We start from the raw sequence: 27,471 nt of genomic DNA, 5'->3' as shown, positions 1-27,471 counted from the left end.
ACACACACACACACATTCCCATTTGGGCCAAATACAAATGGTTAGATGAATAAACACATAGAAACACAAACAGTCAGTGATATAAAGGCATATGAAACAGTTGTAGTTTAATCACAGACCCACAAAATGGCCTGCACAAATATTTCTGCGCGTAAAGACTTCCCCATGTGACTACGCAGACGCTTGCGCAATTCTGGAGCGCAAAACTTAATTACAGCCTCACAGCCTAACACAAAGGGCCACATACGTTACACCCTGAATAATAAAATTACACGTAGCAATACAGAAAGTCATTTATTGCTGACTGCTCCGCTCGTATGTTCATGGTAATGTTGTAACAGCAAATGCATTAGATAGATAGATAGATAGATAGATAGATAGATAGATAGATAGATAGATAGATAGATAGATAGATAGATAGATAGATAGATAGATAGATAGACAGATTTGCATCAGTTTGTAATGACCTACCTCACTAAAGTTTAGAAGTCCTCACTACAACATCTTCCAAAGATAGGAATAAGTATAATTAAATAAATAATTAAACGTACAGGCGTGTATGCAGAACCTATTCATGATCCTGTATACAGGTAAGGTACTTCCAAATCTGTAGTTTCATTCTAAAAGTGGGCTTTATTATCTTTTTATTCTACTTTTTAAAACAATTTTCATAAACACACATGCCGTCACATCCCTCTGTGGTTATATACCTCTCTGGAGGTGTTTTAGATTATTTTTGGAACCCACATGAAGCCATTCATCAGTTTTAGTGCTGTCTCCTTGTCTACGCCTATTTTTCTTTAAGTCTGCGCTCACATCCTTGCTTTTTTTTGTGCAGTGATTTTCTCTACATTTTTGTCTGGCATTCATCTTTATTTCACACTTGATTCGTCCTGTGTCTTAAATCTTTCTCTCTCTCTCTCTCTCTCTCTCTTTCTTTCTCTCTCTGTGGCTGGCAGTCTCTCTGGGACCATACACATTCCTGGCTGGAAAATTATAAGGCTTTGTCCAAACACCAGCCTCCAAGAGCCTGCCGAGAGAGAAAGAGAGAGAGAGAGAGAGAGAGAGAGAGAGATCCCTCATGGGTTCTCACTCTTGCACCCCTTCACCCCTTATAGCCTATCATATAGCCAGATTTCTCTTATTCTCTCTCCTTCAATCTCTCTCTCCCACACTCTCTCTCTCTCTTTCCTTTCCTCTCTCATTAGCTAATAGTTCAGCAGCTGTACAGCTACAGGCTGCCATTGTTATAGCTGTCTCGGTATTTCTGGTGCCGCTGCTTTGGGTAAACCATCCCAACACTAAACAGACACACATTCCTGCAGTCTCTCTCTCTCTCTCTCTCTCTCCAGCTCTGTCTCTTACACTCATGCTGCATGAGGGAAAACAGATGACTCTTGCTAAATCTCTCTCTTACATCGCCACGCTCACTCTGTGTGTGTGTGTGTGTATATATATATATATATATATATATATATATATATATATATATATATATATATATAGTGTGTGTGGTTGTATATGAGTAGGACTAGTTCAGACACAGTTTTCCATGCATGCAACAGTGTGAATTAATGTAGAGCTCATGAGGCACCTTACCAGGAGCACACACACTCCCCAACCACTAAACTAATCCCCCTACTCTACACATTACTTTAAAGCTAGTATCAGCTAAGCTTATTCAGAGTTACGTTGACTGCGTATGCGTCTGCGCAGTCATTGAAACCACAGCAATTTATCAGTCTGATCACTAAACGCCAAACCACACAAGCGAATCAGTTCTCACACTCAGGCATTCACACCACAGTGACAGGAGACGAGCAGATTGGTTATCAGACACAGTAAAAAAATCTTGGCTGCCAACATAACCACTAAAGAAACATTCGATTCAAAATGAAAGAACAAATAAATACGCAAAGGATGGGTACTTTGAGCTTCTCAGGTACGTGAGTGGATGTTTAAGTTCACATAAGCGTAGCCGGTCCATGCACAGTCTAACCAATGTGCAGACTACTGTACACCAGTATGATCCTGAACAGGTAGTCTGAACACTGGGATGACGGAGCAGGAGATGGTTCCATCCCTTCCTGTCACTTTCTTTCTCTCTCTCTCTCTCTCTCTCTCTCTCTCTCTCTTTCACTCTCTCACTCTCAACTTCCTCTTTCCTCTCTACCTACTCTGTCACTCAGCCCATTCTCACTGGCTCAGACTTTCACAGGAGGAGGTGGAAGATTAAAAAATAAACAAGATAGAAATAGTCTCCGTCTTTCTCTCCATCTCTCACTGGCTTCCCGACGTCGGGAAACAGGGAGGGCAGGGAGACGCGCGCCAGAGCTCCGTGGTCGTTTTTGTCCCGTTCCTGTCTCTGAGTATCGGGAGACGCCTCGGTCCCGGAGTCGCCGTGCATTTTCCTTGTCGTTTTGGTTGAGTATCCAGTCTTGACGTGGCACATTTCACTCCTGTAGCCGGCAGTCTGGCAGCACATTTAGGGAAGGCATGGTGAAAAAAGAGCGAGAGAAGAACGAGGGAGAGCGGGCGGAGAATGAGAGAGCAAGAGAGAAAGAGAGAGAGAGAGGGAGGAACCTGCTGGCCATATAAGGGTTGATAGGACCCTGGGGGAATTGATTTTTTGGATCCTCGGTTGCCATCAAAATTCTTTTTTTTTTTCAGACTTTCAATCCTTTGCTACGATGCTCTGCTGTCCACACCTCCATCAGCAGTTCTCCAGTTCTCTGGTCTCCTCCCATATCTATCTTCTTTCTGTACTTTAAGTACTCTTCTGCACGTTTCCTGCTCCATCTCTCTCTCTCTCTCTCTCTCTCTCTCTCTAAAGCGGTACCAGATGTTGTAGTCTTAACGCCAGCTCGTCATTTCTGACCTTTTTTTTCAACCTCTAAAAACTCCAGCAGGAAGTGGGCCTCTGAAAGGGAAAAAAGAGAAAGTTTTAGAGGGGTACACAGACTAGGAGGGGTGCAGGGAGTGGAGTGAAAGTGGAAAAAAAGAAGAAGGGGATAAAAGAAAAGGGCACAGGATGTGACTTAGTCTTAGTTAATCTTTATTTTTTCTTCCCTTCAATTTATACTGTGTTTGCGCCGCAAAATCACAATCAGTCTCCGTCTTCGCTCCTGTCTGTCTTCGCCTCCGGTTTTCTCCGTCTCTGCGACTTCTCCGCTGCCTCGTTATTCACAGTGTAATCCAAGCCGTTTCCTGAGACCCCAGCCCCTCCTGGACAGAAGGAGGGGGAGAGGGTGCGAAGGGGGGGGGAGCTTTTTGAGAAATGTTGTGTTTTAGAGGCTCAGGCCGAATAATGGTTTCCACATGTGGGCCTTCTCTTTCTATCTTTCAATCCCCCTTTCATTCTTTTTCTCTCCCTCCCAAGCCTTTTGCCACTCACCGAAAACCTCGCAGCATCCCCGTGTGCACAGTCTTTCAGTAAGCCCCCCCCTCCAGCTATGCTAACTCTGATTACATGGATATAGATCACTCCAGCTGTGGGACTCTTTAGGACCAGCGCGACGCTGCTTTTGGGCTGGTATTAGAGCTGATTGGTGTTAAACATAAAATTGCAGCATCTGTTAAACGCTCTCACATGCTCCCATTCGATTCAGACTGTGTTATTTGTGTGTTTAGAGGATTCGGTTTTCAAAGGAAGAAATAATCAAGAAAAATTCCTTTGGCAAATTCCAATGCCCACACGACCTCGACCTCTCCAATCATGCAGGATTTTTCTCTCTTTTTTTTATTTTTTTTTTATTTAACTCTCTGGCAGCAATTACATTCAGTGGGTTTTTCCCTCGACTGAAATGTTTTCATTTTATACTTCTTCTTTTTTATGCGCTTTTGATTATGATGTCAGTTAACTATCCAGAGTCTTTTTATTAGTATTTTGATTTCATTTTCAGTTTACATTTAGAGAAAAGACACCCGGTGGTTTTGGTCTGTGTGAGACGAAGAGAGGTTTTGTTGACTGACATTTAGCAAATAGTTTTTTTCTGCAAGGATGATTATTTCCAGATTTTATTCAGAAAAAGTAGATAGATAGATAGATAGATAGATAGATAGATAGATAGATAGATAGATAGATAGATAGATAGATAGATAGATATTCAACACAATGAACAGCTCAATCCAAATGGATATCAATTAAATAAAATGTTGATCAGATGATCATTTCTTACTTGCTACCTCGAAGGCGGGTAAATTAAAAATATCCCAATGTGCTATTAGGAATCCGCAAACTCGACTCGAGACAGAAACGCTCACTGTAAGACATTTTTTAAGCAATTACGATAGCATGCTTGTATAACCTGGACCACACAGGGTCACCACAGAAGCTTTCAATTTGTCAGAATAGCTGTTGAATGAATTTCTGCCCATTTACTCAGGTCCTTAAAAATGCTAAAGTCAATAAGATCAATTAGGACTTTCCCACATCTGGTTTAACGTGGAACAGAACCTGTCTCGAAAATGGTTCATGTCCATTGATTGATTTTTGCATAGAGCAGCCCTAGAGGCATGCACGCCCGGTTACAGGTCCAGCTTTGAGCCCAGCTCGAGATTCAAAAGCGTGACTTTTCCTCACCCCTGATCTCTGCCCTGTGTCTGACCTCTCCCCTTAGGAGAAGGAGAAGAAGTACATGCTGCCTCTGGACAACCTGAGAGTGCGCTATGTGGAGAAGACCTTCATGTCCAGCAAACATGTCTTTTCCATTTTTAACACAGAGCAGAGGTCAGTGGTGTATACACACACACACACAGACTTGCACAGAGACAGGAGGGGTTTATGTAGAGAGGGTTTACATTTGCGTGGTTGTCAGAAATTATCAGGCTTGTAGACTGGGAAATGGAGACACAGCTAGTTACAGACAAACCACAATTTAGTGACTCACAGCTCAGGATTCACACACCGACCCGTGTGTGTGTGTGTGTGTGTGTGTGTGTTGCCACTAATAAGAGGTCATGACACTTGCTCACAGCTGCACAGTGATTTATCATCAGGCAGTTATAAAACAGATTCAAATTCATAAGAAAACCCGTAAAACTCGACACACACAGCATTTGACAAACGCTCCACCCTGTTCTCCAACACGGCGAGTATTACCAGTCACCCCAGTCCGTCTCTCCTGTGTGTCCACGCTCTCTGCTCTTACTGGTGGAATTTGTGTCTGTTCTTCTGGCTGCTCTCTGCTTGGGAGTTTCCCGGAAAATTATTATGCTAGACACAAACTGGGAGCGCAGTAGATTTAAAAAGTTGTGGATATATATACACACACACTCACTCACTCACACACACACACATACACACACTCTCAGGTCAACATTCACAAGTAAATGCAGTCCGTTATTTAGATTCACATCAACTTGAGGGATTTACACTAATGTAAAAGCAACCACATGCTATACGTTTCCTCTCATGCTCACACACACACACACACACGGGCAGTGCTATAGGACCCGCTGACACATTCCTGGCTAGTGTCTATCCCCCTTTCCCTCTCCCCCTCTCCGAGATTCTTTCCTAAGCAGCACAGCTCGGTTTCTGATTGTGGGTGTGGCCAGGACTAATTAGAGGCTTAATTAGAGGGATTGCTATGTAAGCAAATGCAAATCCACTCGGATTAACTCGTATAACCTTTCATAAATGCATGCACGCTTAGCAAAATGCGTTAGGCTCACTTCCTTTGTGGTTCCTTATGTTCTTCTGAAACAGAGCATCTCAACTTGATAAGCTATAATGCACTAACACACACACACATACACACACAGATGTGTAATCTCTGTGCCAAAGGTGATGTCAGGGGGCAGACTCCACTCTGTCAGGGAAGTCATTTAAGACTTCGGGACACAGGAGAACACACTCCAGAACAAAAACTCAGTATTAAACAGATGTGTAGTGACTCACACAGCCACACACTTTCACAAATATAGCACTAAAATGCTTTTGAAATAATGTCCAACATCATGAGAAGGGACAAAGTGTTATCCTTCGCTGTTATGCCAGTGGTTTTAGAAAGATGGAGAATGTGTGTGTCTGTCTGTGGTTTTTGTGTGTGTCTGTGCATTATTTGTGGTTTGTGTGTGTGAATGTGTGTGCATGTTATTTGTGGTTTGAGTGTGTGTGTGTGTGTGTGTGTGTGTGTGTGTGTGTGTGAGAGATCATTTGGCGCTCACGTGTGATGGCATGTTGCCTGTACGGCTCTGGTTGTGGTCAGAAAAGGCTCAGCTTCAGAGAAATCGAGCGCACTCCGGAAACGGTGCAGAACATTTTCCTTGGCTAATCAAGGATTGTTTTTGTTGATTTTGTCTATAGTAACACATTTTTAGATGCATTTCGAAGCTTTGCTAACTCAGACCCGTAGCGTGTGTCAACACAACGTGTGACCGCGCACAGCCGTCTCTGTCTGGCTTAAACGGTTATGATAAAACAAGTTGTGTAGGCATTTTAAGTGATAGCCAATTCCACGTAATTCCACTTGTGGATGCCAGAACAATGGCCTGTAGCTGAACATCAGTTATGTAAAAATGTGGCTTTCTGGTGTGTTTGTGTTTCTTGCAGAATCCTTTTTAGTGCACAGAAAAAAACTGTTGTATGTTTGGATGCAAGTTCTGACCAAAAGAACATGGAGGACATTCATCTAAAACACTAAGCATCTATAAAAAGATGTAGTAGCTTAGTGGTTAAGGCATTGGAAGGTTGTCAGTTTGAATCCCAGGTCCACCAAGCTGCCACTGGGCCCCTGAGTAAGGCCCTTAACCCTTGATTGCTCAGTTATATAATCTGTAAATCACTCTGGATAACAGTAAACGAATGCATCAAACAACAATGCTGACTCTTGACCCTTGTGAGGCAGCAACTCTACCTGCTCCTGCTGTATCTGCTACAACCCATCAGGGTCGTGGGTTCGATTTCCACCTCCGTCCTGTATGTGGGGAGTTTGCATCTTCTCCTTGTGCCCATAGATATCTCTAAATTGTCCATTATGCATGAATGGGTGTGTGAGTGTACAGGGTGTCAGGGATAGGCCACTTTTACATCCTGCCTCGGTTATTTTTTAAAGATTTAAAGGGCTCAAGTGTGGCGCCAAAGCACTTCCCATGTCAGGAGACAGTGATGTTTGACATTTGAATCCTGATAATGCAGCAGCCATCCATGGAGGAAAGCCAAAAGAACAAAATGGGATGTGGGAATCTCTTCCCTGTTAATCAGCGACACTAGCTAATCATGGCCATGTGTCAGCTCATGTATGTGGAAGATGGTAGATAGCACTTTTTTTTTAGTGTGTTACGATGCCCTGCGATGCAACAGGCTGGCTTCTCATGGATCAGTGGAAGCATGTGTTCATTTTCAGTTTCCCTGCTTGCTATCTGTTGTGTAATGGGGAGAGCTGGAGGGTGGGTGGGAATTGGCAGGTGACCAAATCTGGAAGACAAAAAAGTATTTTAGGTAATCTTTTAATCTCAGTGCTGAAGTGTAGCTGCTCAAAAAGAGGACACATGCACCCTGGACAGATAACACAAACATGTACATATTCATGCATGTAGTGCATGGTGAGATGTGTGTGTGTGTGTGCCCACCTGCTGTAAGCTCGTGCCCAGGCTTTGTGTACTTTGTGATGCCGGTATGAGGTGCAGCCAGAACCGGACCCATGTTGAGGAGCAGCCTGACAGCCTCTCGCCCCACAGGCGCAACAAAGCCGAACAACAGGCTGTGCAAACAGGGTGGGGGCGAACGGGGGCGGGTATGGAGGGGTGCTTGGGGGGGGGCACAAAAAGAGGAAGAAACAACACAGTCATTAGAGGGAATGTGGAACAGATGGAGGGAGCTGGACTCCAGATTACTGCTTCATGGAGCAATGCCGGCAAGAGACAGACTCAGGAGGTGACAGCGAGTAAAGAGGAAAAACATAGATGGGAAAAAGGGACAGCACGAAAGCATTCCAAACAAAGTCAGAGTATTAAGAATGTGAATAAATGAATAGAATGGATGCCAGATGTAGGGCTAAAAGATCCCAGTTGTACTGAGTGACCTTTTGATTTGTGTGTGTTTGTCAATGACCAGTGTGTGTGTGTGTATGTACTTGTTGCTGCCATAGGAATGTATATAAGGACTACAGGCATCTGGAGCTGGCCTGTGACACGCAGGAGGAGGCGGACAGCTGGAAGGCCTCACTGCTGCGCGCTGGAGTCTATCCCGAGAAAACAACAGTAAGACAACAGTGTCCACAACCTGTACAGTACTCACCTGTAGAGTATACACACTGTACACTGCCCAGGTAGCACTGAGAAACACCCAGAACCCCGATTTACCCCCGATCTATCTGTGGATATAATAATATTCCAAGAGATAATATTAGGATTAGATTTGATTAGAGATAATCTGCTTCTTGTTTGATGAAGAGTGAATATGAGTGTAGCTGCCAGCCATGGACTGCCTTCATATTCCCCTAAAACACAGCTCAGTTTGTGCTCAGAGATGAGAGATTTCTGGAAGATTCCTGTCTAACAGGGTTATATTTTGGACAGATCAGAGTGAAATGTGTCTCTGATTCTATTTCCTGTGAGTCACAGTGTTTACAGAGTATCTCTTCTTTGGGTTTAGGGGTTTTAGTGTGTCGTAGTTTCCAGTTTTTAACTTGTGATCACCTACTCTGCTGTGTATTTAGTCAGAATTCGTCTTTCTTGTTCTTCTTTATAGTATATATCCACTACTGAGGCTTTTAAAGCAGCACATGATACCATATCGCAAGATCTTTCGACTTTATGGGCTTTAGTTTTAAAGAGATTTAGATGAACTGTATATACCCGAGTGCTGTTGTGTAATGCAAATGTTTCCCTGCTTTTTTTACTTGGCACAATCCAGTAAGACTTCACTCTCGTGTTCTAGTTCGGGACTTAACCTTTTTCCCAGAGTGTTTCCGAGCATGTGTTTTCTCTCAGACTCGTTTTTTTTTTCTTTCTTTCTTCTTCTTCTGAACATTTCTGTTCACTTCTGTTTAGAATCCTCTCCCTGAGTGTGTGAATACGTCTGTCACCTCTCTGAGATTGTTCAAGTCTAAGGGCAGGAGTCGTGTGTCCTCCGACTGCGACTTCCCCGAACGTGTCTGAGTCTCTTCTAAATTGTCTGTCTGTGTCCTGTTTTGTGAGTGTGTATCGCTCGCTCTGCCACTTGGCCAGCAGGCTTCAGGCTCTCTACCGGCTGCTCCACCATCAGCAGGCCGCCTGCATTCCTCAGCTCTTGTGTCACTGTGTTGAGGAGAAGAGAAGGGAAAGAGGGGCGTTAATGTCTGTTTCTAATCAGCCCCCCTCTATTTTTTTACCCTCTTTCTCCATCTCCATCTCCATCTCTCTCTCTCTAGTTCTTTCTCTCACTCTTTTTCTCTCTGATGTGGTGGAACTTGCTGAGTGATATTAGAGTTCTGTCAGGGTTCCCCATAACTTGTTTTGACATAAGTCTATAGAACAAACCCCTCCCTGTCTCTGAATGTATTATTTCCGTCTGTTTCTTTCTCTCGTTCTTTTATTGTCTCTCTTATAATCTTAAACAACCTTGTGGCTAAAGTCTGTTTCTATTTTTTACTCTTGTAACTTCATTCTTTCCATCTTTCTCACATCTCTCTCTCTCTCTCTCTCTCTCTCTCTCTCTCTCTGTCTTTGTCAGGCGGATGGTGACAGCTCAGAGGTGGATGAGAACTTATCCATGGACCCCCAGTTAGAGAGGCAGGTGGAGACCATCCGCAACCTGGTGGACTCTTACATGGGCATCGTCTACAAGTGTATCCGGGACCTGATTCCCAAAACCATCATGCACCTGATGATCAACAACGTCAGTGATGGTTATGCTTTTCCTCTCTCTCGCTCCCTCTCTCTCTCTCTCTCTCTCTCTCTCTCTCTCTCTCAATCTAAAATCAAACATAAATATGGCGCTTCATGTCATAGTCGCTGAAAATGCTTCTTCTCATTGGTTAACATCTGTCTAATCAGAGCAGTTCTAAATCAGTGCTTCAGATACTGTGTATGCATGTTGTAACTATGGCAACCACACATAATAATTAGGCATATGTTTACCATCCAAACTACATATATGACATTCAAGCTGGCAGCTAAAACATGTCCTCTCACATATAATGCGTCCAAAATAAATATGAATACTGATATGGTGGAGTATAATCGTGGGTTGCCACGTTTCTCAAAATCACTTCCTCGCAACTACAACATAAAAACCGCGCCTAGCCAGATATTTCCAGACATAGGCAAGCAAAATGCATTGTTGTTCATATTTTCAGGCATTTCACAGTGGCAGGAATTTCTGATTTACAGCATATACACCATGTGGCTAAAAGCTTGTGGCCACCTGACCATTACCTGACCCATATCATGTAGAATGTCTCAGTATGCTCCAGCAGTACCTTTTCCCTTCTCTAGAACTAAGAGGCTCAAATGTGTTAAGCACGATGATGCCCCTGTACACAAAGCACAGCGCTCCATGAAGACATGGTGTGTTAAGGTTGTAGTGGAAGAACTGGAGTGTCCTGCACAGATCCCTGACTCTGACTCAACCCCTCTGAACACCTTCGTGATGAACTGGAACACCGATTGAACCGCAGACCGCCTCACTCTTACAACATCAGTGTCCGATCTCACTAATGCTCTTGTAGCTGAATGATCACTAATCCCCACAGACTCAGTCCAACATCTATTGGAAAGCCTTCTAGAAGAGTGGATTTTATTATAACAGCCAAGAGAGAATAAATCTGGAATGAGATGTTCAGCAATAACATAAGGGTGTGATGTTGAGGTGTCGACAAACCTTTGGTTATTTAGTGCATCTGCACAAAATCTGGCAACCCTTGTGATACTAATAGAACATGCGCTATTCAGTTTGTTCCAGTGTTTTCCGGTGAGGGTTAAAGAAAAACAAAAAGCTAACCTTCTGTTATAGACCACACTCACTTCTGAAACCACAATCCAAATACAAAAACAGATACAGAATATTTTTGAGCAGTAAACAGATCGAGACACAAATACAGATAATGGCTTTATCGTGTTACATCCCTGCTATGCTGAGGCTCATCGCTAAGATCTGTAAAAATAACAAAGAGTGAAGTTTGCCAACTTCACAGCTAAATCAGTGCGAATGTTTTTGTTCATTAGTTGTCTGCTTAGCTCTGGGATCCATTCAAGAATCAATCAAACCAGTTAATAACTTGCTCAATATGTGTTAATAAGAACTGAACTGCGAACAGAACTGTGCATGCTGTTATAGGAAAATGAGCAGTGTGTGATGTGATGTGATCTCTCACAGTGTTGATGTGTTAATCAAGTGATATGTGTAGCTTGTGTATGATGTATTCCTGCTGAAGCACATGATTTGTTCATGGTAACAGCATCAAGTTTTATTTTTATTTTTATTGTCTTCTCAACCTTCTATACACTGAATATCAATATTCTGACATAAAAAAAATAAGCTGCATGTCATCAGCATATCAAACATACACTCAAATGCTATTTGAATACAATCATTTTACCTCTTTTTGGTTATACTCCGACCAGGCATAACATTATGACCACCTGCCTAATATTGTCTTAACAGCCCTGATCCGTCCTGCACTGTGTATTCTGACACCTTTCTATCAGAACCAGCATTAACTTCTTCAGCAATTTGAGCAACAGTAGCTCATCTGTTGGATCGGATCACACGGGCCAGCCTTCACTACCCCTTGTGCATCAGTGAGCCTTTGCTGCCCATGACCCTGTCGCCGGTTCACCGCTGTTCCTTCCTTGGAACACTTTTGATAGATACTGACCACTGCAGACCGGGAACACCCCACAAGAGCTGCAGTTTTGGAGATGCTCTGATCCAGTGGTCTAGCCATCACAATTTGGCCCTTGGTCAAACCTCGCTCAAATCCTTACGCTTGTCCATTTTTCCTGCTTCTAACACATCAACTTTGAGGACAAAATGTTCACTTGCTGCCTAATATATCCCACCCACTAACAGGTGCCATGATGAGGAGATCATCAGTCTTATTCACTTCACCTGGCACTGCTCATAATGTTACGTCTGATAAGTGTATATTGCCTGGTTCACGTATAAAATTTGTGCTTTTTACAAAATGTGGTCCATGAAACTTCTCTGCAAACACAATCAAGTCTGCGAGTCACATGCTAACACATACAATAACATGGATATTTTCAAAATGTGGTGTTTAGGCTGTAAATTCTTTAGGCTTCTGAGAATATAAAGGCTTTCCACATTTCTAAAATAACTGCGCTACCAAACAAATTGTGCAATTGTTTGATTTAGTGGGGTAGAGTGAAACCAGTACTGCACTGACTGAACAGATCCACAGTTCCAGATTGTATTTGGGTGTTAGAGAGTAGCAGGTGATTGAGTGGATTAAAGCAGAGAGTGTGTACAGAATTACAGAGGAGTGCAAGCCTTCAAAGTGCTCATTGACCAAATGTTACATAAGTGATGACAGTTCAAATGTCTGGTAGTTTTCCCTCAATAGCCTCCTTGCTGTTTGTCATGCAAGGAGGTTACTGTTACCTCCATGGTCAGGAAATCACTGCAGTCTGCGATTTTTGCCATCAATCCTCTCATCCATCCTCATTTCAGTCTCATTTCCATGATATCTTAAGAACCAGGAATTATACAAGATGCTTAAATTTGGCTAGTTGTGCTTAAAATGATAAGAATTCAATAAATATAAAACTTTTTGAGCCTCTGCTCACTCATTTTGACAGAAACAGCTCCTGTAACCTACCTGGAGTAATGGTGAAGATGAATGCCTGGGAAACACAGATTTACTCCAACGTGGCTGGAAAAGACGGCGTATAAAATCTGGCTTTAAAAAATATGACATCTCTTGTATGTCTTGGAAACGAAAAAAATGGCTTGAATATTTCTCGAAAGTCTTGGAATTTCATTCTGAAGCATTTGTACAAAGAATGAATGTTTGTAAGATTCTATGGCATTATCGTTGTAACAGAACAGATATTAGAACTGATAGTCACAACATAACTTTAAGGTAATTCTGGAGTACAAATTATTAACAAGAAGAATCAGACTCGTTGGTGGTCAACATTCCCATTCATGCTATTGGCATCGAGTTGAACTTGTTATTGTTTGTTTCATTCTTCCTTTCTCTCCATTATCACTTTTCTGTTTTCCCATTATCCCTGCTTACTGTTTTCCTCTCTTCTTCCCACAGGTGAAAGAGTTTATCCACTCGGAGCTGCTGGCTCAGCTCTACTCTAAAGGAGACCATTCGGCTCTGATGGACGAGTCTCCGGAGCAGGCTGTACACAGAGAGCACGTTTTGCGCACTCACTCGGCCCTGAAGGAGGCGTTGTCCATCCTCAGCGAGATCTCCACCTCTACCCTGTCCACCTTGCTCCCAGCCCCTGTAGAAGGTCCCAGGCTACAGACCAGCATCGTTAACCGCAAGTAAGATACAATCCTGGAGTCAATCGATTTTGAGGATTATTTGAATCATATAGTGCGGTAGATTAAAGTCTAGATGAAATACAGGGTGTGGATAATTAATCTCAGCCAGAGGTAAATTAATAAGAATAATAAGTACATAAAAAAGTGAAGGAGAAAAAGGTTATTGTGTTTGTGATGTTGAACCAACAGGAAGCTTCCCTTTAGGTTTTAGATGCAATGCAAGTGTTTCTTAATTCTTAAAATATTCCATTACAAAAATGTAGCTTTAGCAGTTAAAATAAAAAACAAGGAGAATCCACACAAATCCCTAACAATACTAGGGTTAAATCATACCGAAATATGGCCAGAGACATGACAAAACAAGAAAACACATCATTAATAATGTTGCCTGGAGACAAGCAAGACTGCAGCATAACAAGCAATCATTTATACAAGACATTATGAAGGTTCTTAAGGCAAAAGCTTCTACGCGATTAACTTTAAATCTTCTCTCTCATTCCTCTCTCTCTCTCGCTCTCTCTCCCTCTCCCTCTTTCAGATCTCCATCACTCCACTGTGCTCCTAAGAAGACTTCATCTTGCCCTGGTCCTTCGACTCGTGGTCCTGCTCCTCCTGCCCCTTCAACTACTCCTGTTCTTTTCCCGTCTCGTTCTGCTCCATCTGTCCCCAAAGGCCTGAAGAACAAAGACTCCCCACAGTCACTGACTCGCCCCAACCGAATGGCTCCCAGCATTCCCAGGTAAAGAATTACTGAGCGCTCAGGTAATTCATGCTTTCTGAATCAGGTTCTACGCCCAGGACGAATCCAACAGCAGATATGTGATCTGAAAATAGACTAACGTCTATTGCTCACGATTTTTACCAAAGTTAGTAGACCAACAACATCCAATTTTAAATGTGTTCATTTATCTAAATTTATCCAAAACATACATATAAATAAAACATGTAAGTTTGGAATGCATAGGTTTTCACCCCCAGTGCTTTTAAACCCATAAATTAGTTCTTTCAAGAATTCATTTGTCACAGTTATATAGACTATACAACATATTAATAACTAAATTATGGATTGTTTTTTCGGAATGTACAAAAATAGCTATGTACAAAATGTGCATTTGTGTTACATGTTGTAATAAAAACATGGTTACTTTTCTTAAGTTTTTATGGTTACAGTCTAACAAAGAATCACATTTCACTGGCGCACTTTTTAATAGCTGAGTAAATTGCTCTATTTGCCCCTCGAGTGTATTAACTAAGAAAAGGAGTGTCCCCATTCACCGTCATAAAACACTCGTGAGTCGGACACAGTTGCGGGTAAGTGTGATCTTTAATATCAAACTCAGGAAGACAATCACAATCAGCAGTCGGAATCAAAAACACGAGACGGGCGAAAGTCAGGTGATGAGCAAGCGACACAATAAAGGCAAGGCAGAGTCAGGGAATGTGAAACAGATATTATAAATTAAACCGTGAAATCAGGAGAGTAGCGAAAGGCTTAGCAACGCCAGGCAACTAGCGTGAACTGAGCAAATACTTTGCAGTGAACTGAGTGAGTGAAAGTCCTTTTAAACAGTGCATGAGTGTAAGGCTGACTTTGTCCATTTGGTGAGTGCAGGGACGTGTGTGTGTGTGTGTGTGTGTGTGTGCAGTACATAGTGGAATGAAACAACGTTTATCCAGGACCTGGTGCTACATAATCATTTAACTGAATTCAGCTCGTCACAAACGGGAAGAGATCTCAGTGACTAAAAAAAGCCCTGATTGTTTAGATGACTGGAGAAAACAGAGTCCATATAACGTTCAAAACACAGTCCGGAGTCTAGTGTGAGTCAAAGTTATAAAGTGCCACTTTAAAACACAACCATGTATTTATAATCCTGAACTGATATTTAAGCATTAAAACGTAAAATCTTGTCACCATGTCATGTAATTATCCAGAATTTAACGCAGCTGGACTTTCACAAATTATTCAGTCCACATGATTTGGAACAGCGGTTAAAATGTTACCAAGCACCCTCAGACGTCTGGTTACGGATTTAACAGCTTTAAACCACGGTCAGAAACTCTAGTCTAGTCCAAGCACATGTTTGGGATCTCTGCATACTCACTGTTTATTCCCATCTGCAGTCTGAAATCATATCCATCAGCTATGACAGCTAGCTCACAGGGATCTGTTTGTGTTTTTTGAGAACCAGCGTCAGTCATCGGCACATGCGCTCCATCCTTCTGCACTACACCTGAATAAACTAATCAAGGTCTGACAGCAGCGTACCGCGTAATGGTTAGGGCCTCATGACTAAACCCTGGCACAATCCCAAACTGCCCCCCTGTACCCTATAATGCATATCAGTATATAGCACATTCCACCAAGCACAAGCTCCTGACTCCGGACGTGAGAACCGTCGGTCTTATATACCATCCGTGCCAAACGCTCGAATAGAGGTGGAAGCATGGACAAATCCTGTTTCCTTTACATGTTCTGAGAAAAGCATAGCATGCCGTTTCTTGGACAAGCGTTCAGCGTTATGCTCAAAGGACTCTCTGCAACGAGAGTGAAATATGAGGCTACCTATCTGCACATCTACCGTACAGTTAATGTTCCCAGAACTATAATGCTGGCTCCGAGACTCTGTTGGCTCCATGTAGAGATTTATGACCAGAAAACTGTTTATGTTCATAAATCAAATGAAAAAAAAAAAAAACACAATAAAAGACACACACACTGAAGTTTGTCTTCTTATCCTTATGAGGACGTTCCATTTACAGCTGACTTCTCGTACCTCAGTAACAGAAAAGGAAACTGACTCTTAAAGGTTTCATTGAAAAGTAAGTTGTCCTCATGGGGACAAACTAAACGTCCCCAGGAGATCCAAACTTGATATTCCTGCCATTATGGGGATATTTGGTCCCCTTGAAGCTATAAAAACATGCCCACACACACACACACACACACACACACGAATTAAGATGCCGGCACAGTGAGGACAGAGGTTACTTGAGCTGGGTGGGGGTCTACTGGAAAATGTGTTTTTCATATTTCTTTTTTTTTTTTCCAACATTCAGTACAGCCTGCCTCCATCTCCTTCCCCCTCTGATTCGCTGGATGGCTAAATCCAGTCAGCACCAGCTGTAAATAAACACCTCTCATGTTTCATATAGTTATTTTACATGTTCTGTGATTAGTTAGTTCTGTGATTAAGCCAGTAACGCTGTACTCGGGGTTTGTTCTTCAGACTTTCTGCTCTTCACCAGGGCCATGATGTCTGCTCTCCAGTTTGGGTGTCACTGACCCAAGTCGTTCTTGCTGCTACACCAATTTTCCTGCACTTCTTTCTTTTTCTGTGTTATTTTTTTCCCCCCTTTGGCTGTCCTTTCATTTGCTTTCTGCCTCATTACCTCTATGCTCCGAGAAGGGTCGTTTTGGACCTCCACCCTTTTTCAACTGCTTTTTCTCAGCCACCCAAATCCCCCTTTTCACTCTCACTTTCTCACTTTTTCCTCACTCCATCATACATTCCAGCGCTCGAGAATCTCTCTCTCTCTCTCTCTCCCTCTCTCTCTCTCTCTCTTTCACCCCCACCCACCCTTCTATGCCCTTCTTTTGCTCTCTTAATTTCTTTTGCAGCACTAGAGTATATACAAATTACACGCTCTTTGCAGTGTGGCTTTTCTCGTTTGGCTCCTCAGTGCTTCACGATCCTTTTTAATGCCGTCCTCTGTTAAGCGTCTGACCCGGTCATCTTCGGCGTGATATATTTAAATAAGAGCAATCAAATATGCTGAGCTAGTATACTCTTGCACTCTTGCATGGTTATAAGATTAGTTCATATGCAGTGGCTGGAGTCTGAGATTATAATTACTATCAGACCAACTAATTTCTTCCTGTAATTCTTCCCATGATTTTTTGATGACAGCCTTAAAGTTAAAACTCTCTAACAATGCTCATACTCAAGTTTCTGTTAAAACAATTAGCTCTGTACAGCTATAGAAGAGAAATTATTTATAGATAATCAAATTTTGTATATATATACACTGATCAGCCATAACACTGACAGGTGAAATGATTATCTCATTACTGTGGCACCGGACTTGTTAACACAATGTTTCTTTCTCAAACTGGAAAGGTTTAGATGTTCTGGTAAGATTAACAGGTTTAAGAAATGACATAGATTGCTATAGCAAGCTAAGCTAAGTCTCCTGCTTTTAAACCAGGTATTTTGTCTACGTTTTATTTCCTCTCTCTCAATTATTTTATGATGTATTATTTTTGGATATATGATAGAGCCTCCTGGTGGTCCAGCGGCAGGATCCCGTGAGCTCATTGCTAAGGCCCAGGTTCGAATCCCGGGCAGGACGCTAACCCAGCTACTGAAGGGTTAACTGTTAGTGCCGGTCCCAAGCCCAGGTTAAATGGGAGGGTTGCATCAGGAAGGGCATCCGGCGTAAAACCTGTGCCAGATGCGCAGACCAAATGATCCACTGTGGTGACGCCAAATAGGGAGTAGCCGAAAGAACAACAACAACAGCAATGTTTTTGGATATGTGATTGTGGTTGAGGTCTAGTGTGTGTTTGCTCATCTCCCACAACTCTACCTGTATTGTCATTACTTGTCATGTTTCTTTTGCTATTTTTAAGTTTTGGTTATAGTAAGGATGTGTAATTAACCTTATTATTCTTTTCATAATAAAAAGTTTGAGAATACCTGCCAGTGGCCAGTCAGTTCTTGAAGTTGATTTGATGGAAGCAGGAAAAATGAGTAAGTGTAAGGATCTGAGTGACCAAGAGCCAAACTGTGATGGCTAGACGACTGGGTCAGAGCATCTCCCAGACAGCAGGTCCTGTGGAGTGTTCTCGGTATGCAGTGGTTAGAACCTACCTACCAAAAGTGCTCCAGAGAAGGAGAACTGGTGACCCAGTGACAGGATCATGGGGACCCAGTGCTGATTGATTGATGCACATGGAGACCGAAGGCTAAGGTAGAATCCTCACAGAAGAGCTACTGTAGCACAAATTGCTGAAAATGTTAATGCTGGTTATGAGAACAAAATGGTCCATGGCTTAACGAGTCAGAGTCACAAGGGGGATACATTATCAGGCAAGTGGTTTTAATGTTATGGCTGATTTGTGTATTCTTTCGTATTTGTGGGGTTTTTGTGAGTTCATTGCGCTGCTCCGTTGCTCTTGTGGCTGATGTGACACCAAATGTCCCCTTGGGGATTAATAAAGTACTCGACTCCAATATACCACTCCAACTATCCAGTGTCCAGATGAGAATGGTTTTCTCTTTTCAGTCTGCTTCCACTCCAGGTTTCTTCCTCATATCGTCCTAGGGAGTTCAGCTCATTAGGGATAAATGAAAAATCACGGTTTCGACGTTCATTGTCTAACACAATAAGAGATGTGTGTATAATAGCCCTTGTATTATCTCTTGCTCCAAAATAAACCTCTGGTATTTCCAGGCTGTTAAATCTGTTTGGCCATTTTTAAGCCTGGTTTTGCTTTCTTTTCCATCATCTCCATCTTTTCTCTCGATTGTCCAGGGCTCGCCGCAGATTCTGAGGAAAAAAATAAAAGCCCCCTCTCTCCCTCTCTCTCTCTCTCTCTCTCTCTCTCTCTCTCCTCATTCCCATCTCAAAAAAACATCTCTCTCTGCCAGCTCCATTAGAGAGCGAGATTCCTGAACCTCCGCAGGGATCTTTCCTGGATTTGCGGTGCACAGACACACACACACACACACACACATGCACGCACCCAGACACAGTTTCTCTCTCACACTCACTGACAGCCCACATTGCCTTAGGCATTTATGGCAGCTCATGCCAATTTGGTGTCACAACCCTGACTGAGGAATTATTAAGGGGTAACAATATTATTCCAACAAGTCTTTTTTTTTCCACACACTTCTTCAAAAAGCACCTTCAGAAGGAAAGAATTGAGAAACGGCAAACATATTAGATTTGTTTGGATATGAATTCTATGCCCCCCCCCCTTTCGAACGGTGAGAATTCTTACAGGCTAGATTATTAGCTTATATTCGTTTAATCTAATCAGAAGTCGGTATCTAATAATATCTCAGGTCTTACGGAGAGAATCTGATGGTATGTGATCATTATTAGATCACGGATTACATTCATACATAGGTTTGTGGTATCTGCCATTCATTTATGTAAATAGTGATGCTGCAACTTCGCTCATTAATCAGGGCTCTGGTCAGCCGTTTTAAAGTAGCCTTTGCTGAATTCAAACAAAAACACATGTGGAGACTTGGATGTTTGTGCAAGATTGGGGTTAGCTTTCTGCAGTCAGTCTTCCAGGATTTCAGAGTTTTTCTTCTGATTGTTGCAGCCAGAAATTATTTTGCTGTAGCATTTTTCAAAACTTCAACTTGCACAGTTTTTGTGCTTTTGGGGAGGGGGATCTACTTAAATTGGCAAAACAGCAAGCATAGGATTCTTCCTTTAAACTCCTAACAGTGAAAAACATATGTTATTTCTTTTCTACCAGAGCTGTACTCATGTTCAACACACAAGAATCAAAAAGGGCGGAATATGTGTTGTGCTGATGTCACAGGGGGCAGGACGGCCTCACAGCAAGAAGGTCCTGGGTTTGAATCCCGGGTTTGAACAGGCAGGGGCCTTTCTGTGTGGAGTTTGCATGTTCTCTCCGTGCCTGTGTCGGTTTACTCTGGGTACTCCGGTTTCCTCCCACAGTCCAAAAACATGTACATTAGGTTGACTGGTAATTCTAAATTGCCCATAGGAGTGAGTGTGTGTGTGGTTGTCTGTCTATATGTGGCCCTGTGATGGACTGGCGACCTGTCCAGGGTGTACCCTGCCTTCCGCACAATGTGTCGCCCAATCACCGGCAGACCCCCGTGACCCTAATTAGGAATGATGGATGGATGATGTCGGGCCAAATCCACAGAAAATCGTTCATTTTGGTGTTTCTGTCATCGCAAAAAATATCATGAAATCCTTTAGGGACGGCACAGTGACCACAAAGATGACTGACAGACAAGCAGAGACGCCTCCTCATCCTGATTGGTCAGCGTCTGGTTGCATTTAATTGAAAAATTCTAGTGTCTGAAGAGCTGCCAATTACAAGAAATGATTCCTGACACTGATTTCTGTTTTTGTGTGTGTGTGTGTGTGTGTGTTACAGGAGACAGCCACCAGCAGTGCCTTCGCAAAAGCCTCATGAACATGAGAGAATCCCAAATACAAAAGGAACAAGGACTGAGTGAGAGCTTCAGCCAAAAATATAGCGAGCGTTCGGTCCAGATCCTTCTCAGCGTGCCGTTAATGAGGGTTTACAGGTGGTAGACTTGGGCTGCATCCAAACCTTAAAATTTTTTAAAGCACTTAATATTCCAAGGGGGAAAAAAGTAGTAGTAGATCAGAGCTGCTTTTCACAACACTGGTTAGTATATACCTTTTTCCACTCTAGCCTGAAGTCTAACCTCTAATCCCACACCCTTACTCTTTAAAACGGTTCTAGACGAACGGGGATGAACTATAAACGAACTCTAGACAGACCAGTGAGTCTGATGCCTCACTGGTATGTTGTCACTGCTGAGCAATATTCTGCAGTATTTTATTCATTTTATATGTTGTTTATTCTACACTTGCAGTCAGAGTTCTTAAAGCCTGTGCTGTTCTACATAAAAGACTTCATCTGTTTTCTTTTGCGTTTGTGAATATTTTGTCAGGCAGAGAGAACGTGTGTGTGTGTGTGTGTGTGTGTAAAGTGCTTTTGTAAATAATGGCAGAGCTTATTAAAAAGGAACATATTGTACACTTTTGCAACATTTAGTCGATTTTCATCCAAAAGTTTTGAAGTAGCATCAGTAACTCCTTTATCCCGGTCAGGGTTGTGATGGATCTGGAGTCTGTCCTGTTTAACACTCATCAGAAGGCAGGTAAGGTGAGCGAACACATGAGCCTGGAGCTGAGAAGCAGCAACCGATACCGTCACCATCAGTTCTCCCCGATGAATTAACCAACACTATTCAAAATATCACCAATGACGATTAAGCTGGAAGACTGACGCTGTCTTTTCTTTCATCTCCTGAGAGGAATCAGTGGGTAGACTGGTATGAAGGGTATTTGTCATGTTACTGCTAATAACCACCACACACACACACACACACACACACACACACGCCATACTGCAGCAAACCTGAAGAGAACACTGACCTCTAGTGGCGGTATAAGTGCTTTGCACCTACTGTGGACAGAATAAGGTAGATCATCACGTTTGAGAATAATAATATAAAAATAATCTTTCTATAAAGAATCAAACTTACTCCCTCCCCCCTACCAAACCAACCCCCACCTCCCACAGCTATGGGAATTGTCTATCATACATCAGCTACCAATCAGGGAAGGGTATAGAGGGGGATGTGGAAGCTTAGTGGTTAAGGTGTTGGATTACTGATCAGAAGAAACCCAGGTCCACCAAGCTGCCACTGCTGGGCCCCTGAGCAAGGCCCTTAACCCTCAATTGCTCAGTTGTATAAAAAAAATTAGATAAATTGTAAGTCGCTCAGCCAAATGTAAATGCTATCATACATTCAGGAGAGACACCTGAAGTCATCTGCATCACAAGGTATTGTAACACACTCTGAAGAAACCTCAGTCCATGCGTGAGTTCGCAGAGATGCATGATTGCTGGATCTCCTCTTCCAGAAAGTACAGCCAGTTTTGCTCCACAGCCACGGATAACTGTGGCATTGTCAAAAAAAAAACCCTTTTTAACTCATTTGTTCCTTACTTAATTGTTCATTTCATATTTAGAAACAATTTTATCCTTGTCTGTTTTATCTTGTCATAGTGGATCCAATGGATTCCAGAAAGGATGCTGGTCCATTGCAAGGTGAAATGAAACACCTAGGTGCAATTTAGCATAGCCAATCCCATGTTACCCTTATGTGTTTTTGGACAAAGGTAGGAAATAAGAGAAACCTTAGGTAACACATAATAACTTAGGATCAAACTCAGGACCCTGAAGCTGCCTTTGAATGTATTTGTTTTCTCCATTAATGTAGAGAATAGACCTTTGCCTTAGTTTGCAAAAACAGTGCATCATAGAAAATAATGCTAGACGTAAATGTATAGAGTGCACATAAAGCGGCGGTAATTGAAATTGCCAGTAATTGAAAGCATGTTTGAGGTTGGAGGTTTGTTCCCTGCCTGTGTCCTGTATGTGTGGAGTTACCATGTTCTCCATGTGCTTCAAGGTTTTCTCCTGGTACTCTGATTTCCTTCCCCGGTCCAAAGACATGCAAAGATGGGAATCTCTAAATTATCTGTAGTGTGTAAATGTTTCTCTTAGTGTATGTGATTGTGCCCTGCAATAAGATGGCACCCCGTCTGGACTTGACTCATGACGTCTAGACTCCAGGTTTCCTGTGACTCTGTATAGAAGTGCTACAGACAACATAGGGATCCTCAGGCAGTGAGTGCTCACTGATGAGTTGGAAAATGATCTAAAGGTCAAGAAGCCTTTATTATCGCCACACATACATTACAGCATAATGGAAATCCTTCCTTCGCATAATCCAGCACCCCTGGAGCAGAGAGGGTTAAGGGCCTTGCTCAATTGCCCAGCAGTGGAGCTTGGTGGTGCTGGGGCTTGGACCCTGATCCTCTGATCAACAACCCAGAGCCTTAACCACATCACAAAATCACATTCTTTGGCCTTTTAGGTCTCAACACCTTTGAGCTGAATATGTTGTGTACGAGTGATTTTGAAGCATGGTGCTAGACAGCTCTTCATCTCCAGACAGTTATAGTCATCTCTAATAGTCTCTAGAATAGCCAAGACACATGGTATCTGACTAAACACCATAAAAATGTTATGTTTGAATGTTGTCCTTGTTTAATAGTTGGATACATCACTGGATTGTAACGGGTTACAAAACGTCTCTGAAGCATTCCCATGTTCGGGAAAATGACACAAGCACATCTCTGGAAGTGATTCTTAGAAACAGTGTGCTGTTGTTTTTACATGTTCAATCGGGCCTTGCTGTCTAATTAAAAGGGTGTGGTTAATGAAATGATTGACAGGGCCTGGGCTGAAATGACAGTCGAGACTTCATAACACACACCTCTTACAGTGAACTTCAATAGGTGTCTTTACTGCCATCAGCATTGACAGCTCTGTAGCAAAGTCAGGTCTATTCAGACCATCAGCAGGGAGGTTTTTATTTTATTTATGATACAATTTTTTCTTAAACTAGTTTTCATTAACTAGCTATCTAGCTCCTATAACATTAGCACACTGATTAAAAAAATGACCTCACTAGGCTACAAGGTTTGGAAATCTTCTAGGTCATGTCATATTAAATATGAACATCCTGTTTGTTTAGGTAGCTTTAGGTTAGAGAGTCGATCCCTGAATATAAACAGAATTAGAAGAGTATAAAAACAGCACACTTCTCCACAATTCAGGTGAGTAACTTGTGGAGATCAATGATGATTCCATCAGAAAAATATAGTCATATGGCTGGTGTACATGACAAGGGCTGTCCTCTGTATGATACCACTCAATAAATACAATAAAAATAAAAATATAGAATCTAGGTGTTGTTTCTCGGGTGTGATCGATCAGCCACCACAGTCCACATAACCGCCAGACCCAAAGGTTATCATTTCTCTTCACTCCTGCTATCTGTTCTTTCATCCCTCCATCACCTCAGCGCAGACAGCTCTTCACAGTGATACCTGAAGTTTCAAGCAACTTCATTCCTCCTTCATCTGCTCCCTAAATCTTTGTCTTTTCCTCCACACATTTTTTCCCCAAGCTACGTTATCTTTTAACTGAACATGATGCACTTTGTTATAACATGTTATTATTACATGTACAATAAATACAACATTTATTAATATGTTATCAATCCTATTTCCAAGTATTTTAAGAACACGTTCAAAGAAATACTGGTCCAGTTATGAGTTGTGCCTCATGCTATTTTAAAATTTAAAGAAAAATAAATTAGTTGTTTGTTTAGTTCATTCCTAAAGCTGCACCTTCCCTGAGATTGAATGTAAAAGTGACAAACATACAACACAAGCAGCCTTTTTTTTTTTTGCATCAACACCCAAAACAGGCAGTGTACAATTTTTATGGCAGATGTTTCATGTGTAGGCCTAAATGAGGCCCCTCCTGTGACACACCCCATTTCATATCAACTCAAAAAGCGGGACAAGTCCTCTCTGATCTCAGCCTCGTCCCACGGCCCGTGGATGTTGTCTTTGTGTCTCTGTAGACGCACCAGCAGCAGCGGACACACTAACGTTAGTACCACGAGAGCTAGAAACAGGAGAAGAGCTGCAGCAGGCCACAGAGTACCAACACCTGCGACTCCACATACACACACCATCCCGGCTGCCCAGGGGAACGTCCACTCGGCCGCCTGTCTCAGTCGCTGCAGCAGACATGGCCAGAGTGCAAAGATGACCAGGGCGCAGCTCAGCATGGCGAAGGTGTGCAAAGTCCCGGGCAGACGTGATGCCAAGCAAACAGATGCAAAGAGTGCGGCGTTGAGAGAAAGGCTGCCTGGCAGGCTCGGCTGCGTGTAGGGAAAAGACACCAGGTGCGCCATGAGCATGCCGGCGGACATGGCGTACACCGTGTCCGTGCTCACCGACTCCGTCAACGTCTTGAGCACTGGCGAGAATCCGAAAGTAAAGGCCATGAACACGGCAGCGCTCTGCAGGTCGGCGCAGCGCGTCCGCTCTCGCCCGCTCCCTCCGCCCAGAGCCTCGTACAGCGTGTAGCCCAGCACGGAGCATCCCAGGCCAGTCCAGAGCAGCGTCGCAGGACCCACATTTCCCTGCTCCATATAGGACCAAAGCGTGAGGAACAATGCCACGCACGAGAGCTGTTGAGAGACGAGCCCGGCTTCTCGTACCACTGCCCAGTAGCTGTACTGGTGCACTCTGATGTTGCGTCGAAGTTCCTCTAGGAAGCGGCGGTCCACGTAGTTGTCAGGAAACGGCTGGCGCTTGTACAGGACTTTACGCCATGGCACAGCTGGAGTAGCACCTGCATCGCTGTCTGCGCCCATTGCCTGAAAATCACAGAGCAGAGTCCATGATCCTGTATATAGTGTGTTACAACAGATTCCACACACACACACACACACACACACACACACACACACAGCTCTGGATTTACATAAAGGAGTCATTTAACAGGATACCGGAAGTGCTACGAGCATTATCTCTACCTTTTTGGTGGGTTAATGATGAATTACAGTGTGATCCGTTGACACTTCGCCATGTTGACGGGAGTCCTGCATGAGGAAGAGGTGCATGACGGGTAAAAGCCGCTTTTTATTTCCGCCTTCGCTTATCATAAACACTTGAATTTCAGGCCCATTTTCACACAGACAGCGTGGAAATCTACATTTTAGAAAGCGAACGAGCAACGAATCTGTTAAACGCGTTAAAATCAGCACTCAAACCTTCCCGGAGCCGGCTCCAATTCCTCCATCACTCTCCTAAACCCTCTCCTGTAGGAATTCCCGGAAGTGACGCGCATTGAAAACAAGAAGCGCGCGCGTGTGTGTGTGATTGTGCCCCCTGCTGAAAGAGGAATCAAGGAGGAATATGTGTGATGTATTTAAAGCTTATTGAAATATAATTCAGACTGGAAAATGATAAATATATCATCTTTAAAATATACTTTCTTACATTTGAGAAATATAGAGATTCAAAAAAAATGGAAATCTACAGGAAATATACTGTACTGTGTGGATAGATACACAGATCAGGCATAACATTATGATGACTCACATGGGAGGTGAATAAGACTGATGATCACCTCATCATGGTACCAAAGTTGATGTGTTAGAAGCAGGAAAAATGGACAAGCGTAAGGATTTGAGCGAGTTTGACCAAGGGCCAAATTGTGATGGCTAGACCACTGGATCAGAGCATCTCCAAAACTGCAGCTGTTGTGGGGTGTTCCCGGTCTGCAGTGGTCACTATCTATCAAAAGTATCCTGTAAGTTGCGAGGTGTGGCCCTTGGAGGCTCCACATCGTGACGTACATGACTTAAAGAATCTTAAAGAAAAACATCTTGGTGGCAGATCCCACAGCACACCTTCAGGGATCTAGTGGAGTCCATACCTCGTGGGGTCAGGGCTGTTTTGGCAGGAAAAGGGGGACCAACACAATATTAGGCAGGTGGTCATAATGTTATGCCTGATCAGTGTATATAAGTAGGCAAGATATCTGTATAAATATGGATCGTTTTGTAACTCATGCAACAAAATATGAAAATCAATACTAAATGATTGTGCCTGGACATTTTTGGAAATGTTTTCTTGTGCTTGTTTTGTCCTCCAGTCTTCTCATGCATTTTATTTTATTATGTGCTTTTGATTTTTTTTTTTTAATTTTCTTAATTAATTATCTACTACTGCCAGACTTAAGAAAGAAATAACTTTTTATTGAAAACCATAAAACAGAAATCAACTAATCAACAAGTGGATACTCAGCTAAGAATACCTGTGTGTGTGTTTGTGTGTGTGTGTGTGTGTTTGGGGGGAGCTGTGCCAAATCTTTACCCAAATCGTCATCCCAATCACTCTATAGATCCTTTTAGGTGACTTTATATTTCGTCTCGTCCCTGTCTGTGCTCAATAGTTCATTTCATTGAACTACACTGTTCCGGCACTGTGCATGTAGAAATACACACACATCCTCACACGAGAACAACTTCTCAAAAACATCATGGTCGATAAATAAGACTTTAAATATGAGACTCAGGTTTAAATATTAAATATTATATTAGAGTTAAAAACTGTCTCCATGAAGGTTAATGATGGAATAAACATGTATATTGCCAAACGTTTTGGGGCGTCTGCCTTTACATGCACATGAATGTAATATGGAGTTGTCCCGCCTTTTGCATTTATAACGGCTTTAAATCTTCTGGGAAGGCTTTCCACAAGGTTTAGGAGTGTGTTTATGGGATTTTTTGACCATTCCTCTAGAATCACATTTGTGAGGTCAG

At 42.6% G+C, this 27,471-nt stretch overlaps 2 protein-coding genes across 5 annotated transcripts in view; one reads left to right on the top strand and one right to left on the bottom strand.

The window, feature by feature from the left end:
• dnm3a (dynamin 3a) overlaps positions 1-21,114 on the top strand; it is a 37,918-nt gene extending 16,804 nt beyond the window's left edge. For 2 of the 4 annotated variants that reach the window (XM_058379255.1, XM_058379254.1), the window contains 6 exons: positions 4,620-4,729; positions 8,094-8,205; positions 9,659-9,823; positions 13,215-13,450; positions 13,989-14,189; positions 20,610-21,114. In XM_058379255.1, coding sequence (XP_058235238.1) covers positions 4,620-4,729; positions 8,094-8,205; positions 9,659-9,823; positions 13,215-13,450; positions 13,989-14,189; positions 20,610-20,691 — 906 coding nt within the window. In that variant the 3' untranslated portion in view covers positions 20,692-21,114. Of the gene's footprint in view, positions 1-4,619; positions 4,730-8,093; positions 8,206-9,658; positions 9,824-13,214; positions 13,451-13,988; positions 14,190-20,609 lie in introns of those variants that run through there. The other 2 variants (XR_009203563.1, XR_009203562.1) reach the window with 1 other exon arrangement.
• Positions 21,115-22,937: 1,823 nt separating this feature from the next.
• pigc (phosphatidylinositol glycan anchor biosynthesis, class C) lies at positions 22,938-25,975 on the bottom strand. The gene is made up of 2 exons (XM_058379774.1): positions 25,678-25,975; positions 22,938-25,518 (listed from the first exon to the last, which is right to left on the bottom strand). The coding sequence occupies exon 2, from the start codon at positions 25,513-25,515 to the stop codon at positions 24,634-24,636; it is 882 nt and encodes a 293-aa protein (XP_058235757.1). The 5' UTR covers positions 25,516-25,518; positions 25,678-25,975; the 3' UTR covers positions 22,938-24,633.
• Between the last annotated feature and the right edge of the window lie 1,496 nt (positions 25,976-27,471).

Source organism: Hemibagrus wyckioides, linkage group LG25 (genome assembly GCF_019097595.1).
Source record: "Hemibagrus wyckioides isolate EC202008001 linkage group LG25, SWU_Hwy_1.0, whole genome shotgun sequence".
Taxonomy (NCBI): Eukaryota; Metazoa; Chordata; class Actinopteri; order Siluriformes; family Bagridae; genus Hemibagrus; species Hemibagrus wyckioides.
This window is presented reverse-complemented; position numbering and strand designations above follow the sequence as displayed.

Bases quoted from the DNA above. Each gene is read 5' to 3' on its own strand.
- pigc (XM_058379774.1), bottom strand. From the start codon at position 25,515: ATGGGCGCAGACAGCGATGCAGGTGCTACTCCAGCTGTGCCATGGCGT.